At 43.5% G+C, this 14,277-nt stretch overlaps 1 protein-coding gene across 1 annotated transcript; it reads right to left on the bottom strand.

Moving 5' to 3' along the window:
* Positions 1–10,019: 10,019 nt before the first annotated feature.
* Positions 10,020–14,277, bottom strand: zic2a (zic family member 2 (odd-paired homolog, Drosophila), a). The gene is made up of 3 exons (XM_047600588.1): positions 12,566–14,277; positions 11,220–11,383; positions 10,020–11,037 (listed from the first exon to the last, which is right to left on the bottom strand). The coding sequence occupies exons 1-3, from the start codon at positions 13,536–13,538 to the stop codon at positions 10,843–10,845; spliced, it is 1,332 nt and encodes a 443-aa protein (XP_047456544.1). The 5' UTR covers positions 13,539–14,277; the 3' UTR covers positions 10,020–10,842.

Genomic DNA, 14,277 nt, shown 5'->3' with positions numbered 1-14,277 from the left:
AGTTGGAGCACTTCTGGATTACTGCCTGTTGTTAAACCTTCCCTATATTCAGCTTGGCCCGTAGTACAGTGGAGAGGTGTAGAAATGTGACGTGCTATTGCACATCTCTATCCTAGACTTGTGAACCCCCATACTGTAAGTGTCCCATTAACAGTTCCTAGAGATGGGCAAGATTGACTCTCAAGGGTTTCCTTTTGTGTTTCTAATGTATGGCACCATTGTTGGCTTAGCTAGAAGGTAGCGAGGCAATCAAAACAATCAAGCATTCACATGAAATTAGGAAGTGGGGAGAGAAAAGCAAACGCATCATCCCGGTCACAATCAAAACAAAAAATTCAATCAGACGGGATAAGGAAATATAATGAAACAATTTTAAGCATGCACAGCTCCGAACAGAATATTGCCGTTCACAACGTTATGAGTGAAGAAGCTGGTAACAACTCTATTGTGCATCAGGCATGCCACTTATTGGTGAACAGGCGCCCCTGCATGTCAAGCAGAGGTGGGACAGTGTCCCTAGAGTCCACTATCACAGCAGGTTAACCTGGCACTGCTTTTCTAAGGACTGATTGCCAGGCCCCCCGCAGCTCGAGGTAAACCGACAATTTTCCATCAGCAGGGAACGTGGCTTTATTAGTAAAAGTAGGGGGGGATGGTGGGAGGTAAGGGAGAAAAGTGAAATCAAGTTCACATAGTAGCTTTACACGTTATGTAGTGGGGCGATAAAAGTGCGATAACCCCTAAAACTAAAACTGATTATAATATCAGTGTTCACTGTTCTCAAGTTGTTAATAAGTGTATTTAAGTGTATTTACAAAAAAATAAATAATAATAATAAAAAAAACAGAACTGACAGAGTGGCAGCCACTCCAAAGCTTAAACACAGGCTTCATGGAGATTTTTAGACAGATGCTGCAAATAAGCTCTAGGGTATCTTTCAAAGTAGTTGGATAACTGTAAAAGACAGGCAAGACTTAGTTTAATGTCGAGCAGGATTTCATCTTGCAACGACTTTCTGACAGGTAGGAAAACATTCACCTGAATAAAAAAAACTGCGCTCCCTTGTATCAGAGATGAGACGGAGTCTGCACAGCAAATCAATACCATCCCCGGGCTCTGCATGCGAATTTAGAAGGGCCATCTCAGCCAAAGACACCGCATTTCTAAACAAAACACAGGTAAATCCACAAACAGAACCCCGGCCACTGAAGCTATCGGAGAGGGGGGAGGAGGGAGGAGGGGGGCGGGAAAAAAAAGCCCAACTTAGAGGGCAAACAAGAAGTGCCTTATGGTTTTCAAGGTCTCCATTTGTTTTTCCGTGTTCCTCTGTCAGGTGCAGAGAGAGGAGAGAGCAGCGGAGAGAATGGCGAGCCGTAGAGGGTTAAAAGGCCATGGCTGGGATTATAGCACAAGTAGGGACCCCATACCGAGGCTTGACATGCCTACCAGCTTACAGTGCATTTTTCTCTGACAATGCAGGGTCATACACTGTCAGAAGGCATGAAATGTGTTCACACACATGTTGAAAGACAAGTGAAGAGCTCAATGTTGAAGAGTCTCTTCCTCTCAGAGGTTATCTATTAGCGTCGTGCTTTTTATTAACAACAAAGTCACCTTTAAAAAAAGTCAAAAATCGTGTCGTGTGACAGTTTTTTAGGCGCTTATAACGTTTGACCTTACGGTACATTTAGAAAAGCGCATGTGCCGGATGCGAACCCTCCTTCCGAGATAACGATCATTCCCCGGTGACACCTTCAATTCTTTTATCTTCACATTTCTGGGCCTGAATTATTCTGCAGCAAGGAGTATTTGTGGACCTTTAAGCTCCCTTCACTGTCACCAAGAGGGCAACGCGCACATATAGCACAGAGCTGAGTGGTAGTTACTAATCAGCATGGGAGCTAGCTAATCCTGCCACCAATGAACTCATCTGTCTGTCCACTCCACCCTCCGACATGTGCTAACATGCCATAATAGTCATAATTCTACTCTTGCCCTGGGCTCTGCCAACTCAGCCACCTGATTAAGGCCTAAGTCCCAAAGGTATCACCGTTAAAGCTTTAGTAATTCCACCTTAGCTTCACACCACCGCCGTCTATAGCCCTTCCATTAAATATGGCACATCCAAAGCGGTGTGCGAGAGACGCGCGTAGCGCTAGGGTTCAGGGAGGGGAGACGGGCTGTTATTCTCCGAGAAGCTTTCGCTCGCGCGTCTGACACAAACATGGATGCCCCTCGGTGCGTCTACGTTGCTCCCTGATGCAGCGCGGGATTGTCTTTTATCAACAGCCAGCGATGACACTTTCCAAATATTTAATACATGGGGGAATTTCTCATTCAATCTGTTTAAACTGAAAACTGTTTTCCCTTTCAAAAAAAAAAAAAAAAAGAAATGCCCCACCTCCAAATCTTTTTTTTTTTTCTACCAGCCGTGAAAATATCATGTCATGAATACCACTCTTTTCATGTAATTCCCCATCCTCCTGCTTCACTGTAAGCACCTGTCAACAGTGTGTCTGATTTATTTCTCAAGTGCTGGTGGGACAGGAGGGAGGGTGGGGGTGAGGGGGGGCTACCGCATGGCACTCCCGAACCGGATTGTGGTTGGGCAGGCGTGCGGGGACGTGAAGGGTGGGGGTCCGGAGGCTCGGGAGACTCTTGGCGGGAAGTAAACTTACTACCCAACACTCCAGAAACGGGGGCGCCACACACACCCATCAACGCCTCCTTTGCAGGTGAGCGCGGAAAAAAAACAGGAGACGGGTGGGGATGTCAGTTTGTGTGTTGAAGAGAGCTGCGCGTGTGTGTGTGTGTTTGTGTTTGTGTGTGTGAGGCACGTTTTTTGGAGTCATGTTTATATTCATGTTCCGCAAGACAAATATGGATCCTTCAGAAATATATGCGCGCACCTGACACCGAGCAGGGTAAAAGCACACTGACAAACATGTGGTACCCTGACACTTTTTATCACTTGTGTAAACACGCACACCATCCATCAGTATAATGCAGCTCATACATAGCTAATCGCTGGCTGCTCTCTGGAAGCCGGTGGCGGTGGCAGTTTAAACTTTCACCGGGAATCAGAGCAAATTATTCCGGGTGTTTAAAGAAACAGGAGCACGTATAAATCTTTAACAAGCTGAATATGTAATTTTAGTCAGAAGAGGGTTCAGGGTTCATGTGCGAAGGTTTGGAGCAACAGCATATCATAGGAAAGAGTGGAGCTCTCATTTGTAATCTGCTCTATTTCTGTGTTATATAACCGGCTTGTGTATGGACAAGCACCAGAACTCCAAACTTTCCCCGCTACCTGCGTGCTAAAAAGAGTTTGACACAGCGGATAACACTGCCATGATCTTCTAGGCTGCTGTCAGATAAATCAGCCTCCGCCGATGAGAAATACACAGAAACACCCGGCATACGGCAAGTCCAGACCGGACCGGACATTGACATGTCAAGTGCTAACTGACTGCCTGTCAATACACTCACTGACCAGAAAAGTCTCTTACTGTCAGGGGACTGTAGAGCAGGGGAGAGGGAGGAAAAAGAAAAGGAGGCGAAAGTCAATCAAATTAGCTCCTTCCAGCTCGCTAAGCTCGGGAACTAAAGGTAAGCAACCACAGCCTCTTCGGAGAGAACTGACAATGTCCATGGGGTGCAATCTGAGTGGCACCCTGCTGAGAGAGGCTAGCACTGACAAACCAGGAAGGAACTGTCTCATTTCTTCGAATTTCCAATGAAATAGAAATATATGTATTTAAATATATATATATGTATATATACATATATGGGATCAATAGGCAATACCACCATTGGGACCAAATGGTGGCTCTGATTGAAATGCTAAAAAAAAAAAGTTGCCAATTTGCATGTGACAAAACCTACACCAGTGTGCTATTTGTTTGTCTCCTCCGGTGAATGGAACCCTCTGGAGAGAAGCAGACAGAGAAAATGCTGTTAAGATCAGAGTGATAATGACTTACTGAACAAAGAGTCTGCAACGCGGGGACTGCGACCGGTTTGATCCCTGTCCTCTTTCATTTCTGTCTCATTAGATAAACCTGCGGAAGTCAGACAGCCTTTTACCACCGATGTGCTTTAAGACGTTAAACACGCAACACAGTCATGTCACAACAAATCAGAAATTAAATCATCTCGAAGCGAAAGGGAAATTCACCCAAAAAAAAACCTCTCCTCTCCGCTTCGCTTTAGACTGAGCTCCTGTCGACGGTTGTCTTGTGAGGTTTGAGGGGAGGGTAAAACAAAAAAATCAATCAGTGAAATTTGAAAAGATGAGGAGCTGCGTCAGGTGACTGGAGACTTGTTAGGCTATTCTTGTGCCATGTCTTATAAATCTATTTGAATACGAGCGCTGACTTTTGTTTTCTGATCACACTTGAATTGAGTGGCAGAACGCCACGCTCACGCCTCAGCTCGCTGCCACAAACGGAACAATACAATCCATCAAAACTTTCCTAATGTGTCACAGCGAGCTTTCAAACCCAACGATCTGATTGGCAGCGACTTGTGCTTATTTATTTATTTTTTTATTCTTCGTGGTAACATTTGACCTGTCACCTCTGGGCCTGCTGTCGCCATCACAGGAAACATATCAATATCTGTTTTCTGTGAGAGTAACACAAAATCACAAGTTTACTCAGGCTGTCTTTTTAAATGAAGACGCTCTCACAAATGATCAACAGTGATCATATTTTCCCTTGCGACAGGGTGAACAAATTTGATTACACACTCTGACTCTTACTTAATTTGTGTCGGCCTTTTCTTGCTACATTATTTTAAGAAACAAGACAGTGTATTTTTGGCCGCTTCAGTTTTAGATTCGGACCTGGAGGAGAAGTAGTTAAATGCAACTTGATTCTGGCCTGACACTGGTTTGGTTCAGGTCAACATAAGGCAACCTGGATGGCGAAAGGAGTCAAGTCAGAGGGTTTTTTTTTTCAGCATGAGCTCAAAATATGAAACGCAAAGTGGCCACGAGGTATGTTCCATGACTCGCCTGCGTTCCCATAAACCAGAAAACACACACCACCCAGTCACCTTTCTGCACAGATCACCCCAGGGCACGGCTCTGGTCTGTTTGAAGATCAAAGGAGCCGAGGTGAAACAGCATGTTTACAGGTGTGGGGAAATTGAAAATTTCCTTGGCTTAGTGTGGTTTAAATGGTGGAAGAAGTTTGTGTGTGTACTGGGGGTTGGAGGTGGTGATCATGACTGTACTTCTAATGTATTTTTATCCAAAAAAAAAGAAAAAGAAAAAGAAAAAGAAAGAAAGAAACTTCTGCATCTGCAGTCTAATGCTTAATGCTTGTTGGCACACCTGCTCCCGTGTTAGAGCACCTCAGCTGCAGCAGAAAGGAGTCACCTGAAAAATGTCTCCCATTAACAGCACATAACCTAGTGCGGCAAATAAACAGAACTGGCAATGGGCTGCATGGGAGCCATATTGAGAACCTCGCTGCAAAAGCAACAGCAGGGGAGGATGCTGAGTTTGTGAGGGATTAGCGGAATTCTAACACTTTTTTTTGGTGGGAGACCACAACAATAAGCACACCTCAGTCAAGCTCGAGTATGTCATTTACTCTGCACCTCTCCACTTTGTGTTTCTCCCTGTGCATGAGAGGGCCAGTCATGCCAAGCTTTCTGCATGAAAGGGAGAGTGTTTAGCTTTTGAGGCTATTTGTGCTTCTGACTCTGTGGTGTTTGTGTCCGATGGGAGGTGCCTGCGCCAGCTTCCTTAAAGGAGTAGGGGGTTTTGTTTGTTTCTCCACCGTGCCAGGAGAAGTGACAGCCATTCCGGCTCTTTCACAGAAACACATTCATCTGTGTGAGAAAGGCGGCCGGCTGAACTCAGATGAAAGGCCATGGGAGCTTCGTTGCACAGGAAGGCAGACTGTACATCGACTTCAGTACAAACACAACATAAGCCATGTCACAGACAGACAGACAGACAGACAACCAGACGGTAGAGAGCTTCAGAGAACGAAAGGAGGAGAGAAAGAGAGAAAAACATCTCCATCTCCAAGAAAGAGAAGCAAACAGTAATAAAAAAAAAATAGGATATGAAAGAAAAGTAATTCTTGCCTTGCATTAGAATCAATATAACATTTCCTACATTATTGCACTTAACAATAAGATGCAAAGCACTTTCTGCAACCCAAACTTTTGCTCGTATCAGTCCATAAAAATACACTTTTTCTTTAGTATATGAATAAATCAAGTTGCATAATGTCCTTTTTATTATTATTATTATTTTACTAAATATTTTATCCAAGTATTTAAATCAGATTTCTTACCGGTCTTAAATTCGTCTTTTGCGCAAGGACGCCCACTGTTTGAAGTGACACTTGCGTGACTATAAATAACACGGGCTCGGCGGACAGACGTGCTCATTTCATTAGAGCAGCTCCAATTCAATTAAAGGATATGGCGTTTGTTTGAAAAAGTTTTCTCTCAAAACATGGCGACCGACAAAACTCCCAGCAGAGCCTCTGTTATTTCTGCCGAGGAGGCCCATTTGGGAAGTATCACATTGTGAAATGAATTTTTGGCTTAAAAGAAACGAATTGAAAAGTGCGCAGCTGACGCAAACATTGTTCATTTTTGGAATCGTTCGCAGGTTTTGCTTTTATAATGAACGAGTTATTCATAAACAGAGAGGGGGGAATCTAAATTGCATCTGCGGAGATTTATTTGGAATTCGTCAGTTTAAATGAGAGAAAAGTGAGAAAAACTTTATTTACAAGGTTCATTTTCTATTTTTTCTTTCTCTCCTATTAATATATACACGTATATATTTATTACTTTGGAATTAATTTCAAAACTTTACCATTTAAAACTTGCATGCTGTCTTAACAGGGTCAAATAATTACAATGCAGTAGGTTTGTTTATTTGTTTCTTCACTTATCTATTTGTTTCAATTACCCCTGCACTGTGAAATTACACGTCTATGTCACATTCATTTTATTGTATGATGAAGGTGCTCGGATGTCATTTCAGAGAACAACAAACCACTTCCTGTCGTTCAGTGCTGCGCATAATTACACACTTCGTATTGTGCGTTATGACGACCATCCGATCTCACTGAGTACATCAGCTGTTTTTCTTTTCTCATTATTTTACCTAATGCCACTGTCCAGTCAGAGGAAAACAAAACGACGAAAAAATAGGTGCAGCTCTATCCGAAGGTTTCATTAAACATAGAAAACAAACTAAATGTTTGACATTAACGCCATTAATAAACATGATCGAAAAAAAATGCTGCCATAAAAGATGAATTATGAATGGCAAAGAGCAATTATTTATGCTGCGGTGGTGGCTGAGGCCCGCTGCTGCTTTAGTTTTTATTTTTCCAACCCTTTAACGCTGTAATGAGAGATATTTATGCGGAGACACGTTATACAGTAAAGCACTATTATGCATTTTTTTCTTTTCTTTTCTTTTTTTTTTGTACAAGCAAAAACAATTAGTGTGTGTGAATGACTATAAGAGATACCGAGAGGACGAGATATTCACTTGAAAAGATTTGATGTGATCGCAAACCAACAAGTACGTCTTGCGCACGCTCGCTCTGTCTGGCACCACTGGGACGCGTGGACTCGATTCAATATCCAGGAGGCTACTGATGGGCCCACGGTCCCATCAGCACTGCTTCACCCTCTTGCTCAAACTTCAATCCAACTCCCAATTAACGCGGGGACCACGCTTTAGCTCGAATCACGAGCTGCCACCGCAGTTAGGCTTAATTTAAACAGTGTTCCCCCAGATATGGACACGCTGGCTCCTGTCAACTGGTGTTCATCATAAATGTGTCTCTAAATACGGCCTATGGCAGCTATGGCACTACCCCCTCCTCCTCCCGCACTCTTTGCCACACACACACACACACACACACACTATGACCGGGGTAACGCGCATCTTCGCTGATGATAAATATGTAAAATACATATTTCAAAAATGTTGGCTCCTGTTGCACATGCCTCATGCAAACTGTTACAAGACACAAATCCGAAAGCAACCAAAAACGTGGCTTTCTTGCCTTAGATGAACAAGATAAACACAGTAATTCAGATGTGGACCCAGCACTATCCACTAAATATCGGCCATAAGATTTTATGTGAGAAATTAAAACCCGCATATTTTTTTTTTCTGTGGGGATTCTCTACAGCTTGACATCCCGTGCCACTGCGCAACGTCTGAATCTGCTTGTTAGAGAATTTATCACATGACTTCGAGGAACTGAACTTTGACCCGAGTCCCGATGTACCTGCACAGGTTGGGCGTGTGTTCCCAAGGTGTATCATCCTTACAGTAGAGGAGGAGAAAAAAAAAATTAAAAAAAAAAAAGCAACGAGAACAGAGATGGAGAGAGGGAAAAAACACCGCTTCCTTCTCTGCGGATCAATATCAGCACAGCAGGGGCCGAACAGGAACCGACATCGACACACTGTGTGGAGCTGACCTTTCCCACTCCCCACAGGTCATGCCTTCCTCAGGCGAGGAGGTCACCGGGCCGGCCGCTAAAGTCACCGTTAGCAGGTGATTTTAGCGTGCGTAATATTCCGCATAAAATCCAATAATTTCGCTTGTCCACCTCTGGGACAGATGTCACGAAAAACACTTTGTGTTTTCTTTTGGCTGTCAGATAATATGTGAGGTAGTAGCATGGAAATGAGCCAAACAACACGCATAGGAAATCATTTAAACAGAAAAAAGGTTCTAATAGATTTAAGTTGACATAATTTCCTGGTTGTAATCATCTCTCCCATGAGATCTTACAGCGAGATCTAACTTTTTTTTTTTTTTTTTTTTTTTTTTAATTCACTACATATTACTACCAGCCATGTGAGCAGAGCTTAATAGAAGACAATGTTGCCTTGCAGTCAAGCTGCTCTATGAGACAGACAGCCACTTGCTGCTACAGGGGAGAGTCGGCCTGCAACGGATAACAAGTCCCACTACGTGTTTGCTGTGCTCAACACCCATGAAGCACGACCCATGTTAACAATGATGACAGCAACTTACACACACACACAGAAGCATGCGCAATCAGCAGAGGCCGGTGCCTCAGAACAAATAATAATAATAACAATAATAAAAAAAACAATTTCACCTCCACATAAAACCCATCCACAACCTTCTATAGTTTATATTTAGCATTTCTCTTCAAAGAGCCACGGATCAGTATGAGCAACACAAGTTCACAGACAATAAGCTATGTCATTATCTTTAATCGCACAACTGCAAACCGTCAAACCCAAACGCGCCTGGAGCGTTTTTTTTTTCCTTTTTTTTTTCCTCCCTCTCAAAGCCATCTAAATTAATAGCAGGACTGCGGCAACATATGGTCATCTCCCATAACAGGTTAGAGCTCGAAGATGCTCTCCTAGACGATAAGCCGAGTCAAGTTCAAGTTCACGTCTGTTTCTGCACCAAGTCCTGCGCAGTGAAGTGTCCAGCGTCTGCTGGAGGGGGGTGGGGGTGAGGTGGTAGGGGTAGTGCATGGGTGGGTGAGGGGTGAGGGGGCGCGTCACAAATAAGCTCAATAACTGAAAATTATAAAGATGGCTTTGGAAATATGGAACCGTTGGAACAGAACAGCCTGCACACAGACGTACTGAGTTTACAAAAAAAAGAAAAAATAAAGAAAATATGCTTTGTTTAGTTTAAATGAATAAATTATTTTAGTTAGTTAGAATTTAACTAATTGTTGTAGTTCCTCTTTAGGGTAGTTTTAAATTTTGTGCACACACGAGTTCCACAAGCTTTTGTTTCTTTCAGCATCAATCCAGCCTCCTATTTTAGGGCCTGTGAGCTAAAACACCATCAGCTTCTTTAGGCCAAGATCAAGACCTGACAGAAATTCAGGAGCTGATGGGTTTTAGTTAGTTAGTCCGAGACATGATAAACTTCCTTGAGATACCAGACTAAAACTAAACGCCGGATTAAAAAGGATTTAAAAAAAAAAAAAAAAAAAAAAAAAAAAAAAGCAATAAGAATATTTAGCACTTGCAACACCTTTTATTATATTTGTATGCAGTAAAATTCTTATCACAATAAGGGAGAAAACACCTCTTAAAACTTTGAACAAAAGCACAGAACGAAACAACTGCCCATGTTTAGCTCGTAATTGTACATATTTATAGTAAAGAAACATTCTTTATAAATACTGTTTCATCTGTAGCAAGTAAATACCATAATTTAATTACAAATGGATAAATATGGCAGTTGATATTTACAAAAGGAAGGGTGTAGTTACAGAAAGTCGAACGGCACAACGTTTATTGTCCTCACAATCTTCCAGATAGTTTTTCACAATTCAAACTTGCAAAGCACAAAACATCACAAGTTAAGCCCAGCAAACTAAAATATACATTCACAAGCATAATATTGTGGTCTGTTTGAGTTAAATGTTAACTTTGGCACGCTTTCCAGTTTATAGATGTTTAGTATAGTACAATCAATTTGCCTCAGGATCACAATATTCAATATTATAGTACAATTTCATCGTAATATGTGCACTAAAAGTCCAGTTAGAGAAATAGCTACCATTGAAGGAACATCTATACACCAAAGACTGACAAACTATCACAACCAATGGGAAAGAAGTGGGCTTTTAGTAATTATTTACAATATGAAATACACCTCGAATATTATACATATTTTCCTCTGTTGGTAATCGTCATCTTCCCTGGCAGATCGGAAATAATAAAATAGAAAATAAACAAATGTTTGTGTGCCCCTCGCGTGCACGTGTCCCAAACCTCCTGCTGAATGGCCCAGTGCTGTGAAATGAGTGTGTGTTGCTTCATTTCAGCATAGTCCTACACATACCATTCACTGAAATTGGAGGACAGGCCACTGTGGCTGGTGGTGTTGTGCACAGCTGAGGCTGGAGACAGGGTGGTGTTGCTTTGGGTCTCGGTGGTGGGAGACACCAGGCCTGGAGGTGTGGAGGACTCATAACCAGAGCTGGCTGCTGGCGATGAGTCTGATGCTGGTGGGGTGGATTCGTGGACCTGGGAACATACAGAGAGGCAAATTAGTATTTACGATCTTTACAACAATGAAGAAATAAATTAATTCTTTTTTTTTTTTTTTTTTTAAAGGGTGAATTTAAATGACATACAATTTGAAACACCCAGCACTGTAAAAGCACAGGCAGTGCATAAACACACACTTCCTGAAACGAGATATTTACCTTCATGTGTTTTCGTAGGGAGCTGGGATGTGTGTAGGACTTGTCACACATTTTGCAGAGATATGGCTTGTCTGACGTGTGAACGTGCATGTGTTTCTTTCGGTCGCTGCTGTTTGCAAACCTTCTGTCGCAGCCCTCAAACTCACACTGGAATGGTTTCTCTCCTGTAGAACAGAAAAACGAGGAGAAAACAGTCAGATATATAAATATGTGTGTATTTATAAAAAAAAAACTGTGAATGCCTCGGGCTCAGTGTGTAACAAGAAGGGATCGTGCAGATCGCTCAGTGCGTAATATTCAAATGGGGAAAGGAAAAAAAGTTGAGTGCAGAGTACTATGCATGTGCTCCCTAGAAAACTAGTATAAGCATCCCCAATTGTGACATTCAAAGTTAAATGCGCCGGTCTTTAAAAAAAAAAAAAAAAAAAACGAGATGGGGGGGTTCTTGCATTCTATTTTGCCTAAATAATGCGCATAGTGATTTGGAGGGGGTGGGAGAAGGCGACAAGGCCGTCCTCAGTAGGGCCCACAGAAGGCGTACCATTTGCTGCGAGACAATAAAAAACTAATTAGCACCTGACCAATTTCGTGGCACGGCACCGTAATGTATGTCCCAAGAAAATAAGTCCAAGTCCAAATGTGAAAGGCTGGTAATGGTCCTGTCTAGCACCTTAGCTCTTATCAAAAGGGGGCGAATAAGAAAACAAAAGGCATTCCTCGCTCCGCTACTGGCGCTGGGCTCGGCTAAATCTACACACACTCGTAAACAAACAACTGCAAATCGATCCAGAATTCTATTCAGATATTTAATAAATCCAGTAGGGGGAAAAGTCGACACGTAAAACGAGGCAAATGAAGAGATCTGAGCTGGGTTATGAAAGCGCAGCATCGATGAGTACAGGCTGGCGTGATTTACTACGAGCCTTGCTGCTCTGCGACGCACGCAACGCGCTCCGGCTGTCCCCTTTGACCCATTTCTAAAGTTTACTCCAAACACAAACATCAACAGGCCTAGTTAAATTGTTTTTCAATCCTCGTTGAAACGGGTTTACGCCACAAGAATGGTGCCATGATGTGGAGCCATGTGAGCAAGAAATGAATTATCCTGTTATTCTAAACGCATTTCCTCTCCCTTTTGGATGCGTTCCTAAATCTACTCGGACTGTTTCAACAAATACTACCTACTTTAGCAGCCTAAAATAAACGCTGGTAATTAGATTTGCAAGGCACACACACAGCATGTTTACTACAGCGAAATAAATGTGCATGCACAATAAACGCACACGGTGACAACGATCTCACTTTTCGAAGAAAATATATTTTTAAAAGTCTGTTATTAAATTTACCTGTATGCGTTCTCTTGTGTATCTTCAGGTTTTCCGACCGTGCAAAGACCTTTCCACAGCCGGGGAAGGGACATGGAAAAGGCTTCTCTCCCGTGTGCACCCGAATGTGGTTCACCAGTTTGTATTTTGCCTTGAACGGTTTGCTCTCTCGGGCGCATTCTTCCCAGAAACAGACGTGGTTGGTTTGCTCCGGTCCACCGACATGCTCCACGGAGACGTGCGTGACCAACTCGTGCATGGTGCTAAAAGTTTTGTTGCAGCTCTTCTTGGGGTTGCTGAGCTGCTCGGGGTCGATCCACTTGCAGATGAGCTCCTGCTTGATGCACTGCTGCCTCATGTAGCGGAAAAAGGCACCGGGGTGGTGGTGGGCTGCCATGTTCATCCCCATGTTCATATTCATGGAGCCGTACTGGTTGTGGAGCTGCGCGGCCGAGTACGGGTCGGTCCTCGGACTGGAAACCTGGTGGTACTGGTCGGAGCGTCCGAAAACTTCCCCGGGTAGTCCGAGCCTCATTTGCCCATTCAGGACATTTGGGGATCCGTGGGACGCATGTTGTTCGTGGATCCCGGGGAACAGAATGTGGCCTTGAGTGTCTGTATGAGAGTGATGGAGGGATCCCGCCGTGGGGCCAAAAATAGTATGTTGGCTGCTCGCCGGAGAGGATTCTCCGAAGCCGCGACTACGAAAGAGAAAGTCCCTGGTTGAGTTGAAAGGAGAGCTTGCATACGACGTGACATGGGCGGCATGAGCCCCTAAAGCCGCAGCGGGGTAGCCCGGCGCCTGGGTGGTGAAGGCAGAGCTCTGTCCCGGAGAGAGATCATGGTTCAGCTTAAACGCACCCATGTGTGCGGAGTCTACAAAGCTATTTTGTGCCAAACTCAAGTCTCTCTCCTGCATCTCGCTTGCTGAGTGATGCCTGGCAAATGAGCCCACTCCCAGTCCGGGAAACTGGTGACCAGCATCCAGTAACATTATATCAAAAAAGCGGTGATTTTTTTTTTTGCTGTTGTTGTTGTTTAAACCAGAGCTGGTCTCAAAGCTACAACGAGTAAGTTAAAGAAAATTAAAAGAAAATCAAATGTTGATGCTGCGCAACGATTCAACTTCCAGCCTTGGAAACACCATATCAGACGTGATTCAAAGCGCAGCTCCGCTCATGGGTGAAAAAAAAAAGAAAAAAAACAGCTTATCAAAGAGTGAATTTACTTCTAGTTTACTTGTGACTGAAAAATCCAAATGCAACGAAGTGAAGAGTTTCCGCGTGTCCTCTCCTCTTGACTACGACAGTTGGGATGCGTTAAAATGCACTGAAACAATTAAATAATTATCTTACTAGGCGTCTTCTGCGCACACAGAACGGGAGTAGCTGGAGCATCTCACAAAACGCTGTTCCAAGTAGGCTCGTATTTATTTCTCTGGCTTGCCTGTGTTTATCGCGGAGGGTCCCTGTTTCTCCGTGGACTGGCTCTACCTCCTCTTCCGCCCCCTTTAACTGGAGCCCGTTCATTCGATCCTCGCAGCCCCATTGGTCAGTGCGTCTCATCAATCCCAGGTGCCCCTCCAATAGCAGGTAGCGCTTTGGCGACTTAATGCTGCAACGCCATTTTCCACTAATAATTACCGCCTACTTTTAGGAGAAGATTTGGGGGGTGTGCAGCCGAAAGGATCACGACAAGCAAGAGGAGAGGACGTTCCTGTTGTTTATATTCCG

This window comes from Mugil cephalus, chromosome 12 (assembly GCF_022458985.1).
Source record: "Mugil cephalus isolate CIBA_MC_2020 chromosome 12, CIBA_Mcephalus_1.1, whole genome shotgun sequence".
NCBI lineage: Eukaryota > Metazoa > Chordata > Actinopteri > Mugiliformes > Mugilidae > Mugil > Mugil cephalus.
This window is presented reverse-complemented; position numbering and strand designations above follow the sequence as displayed.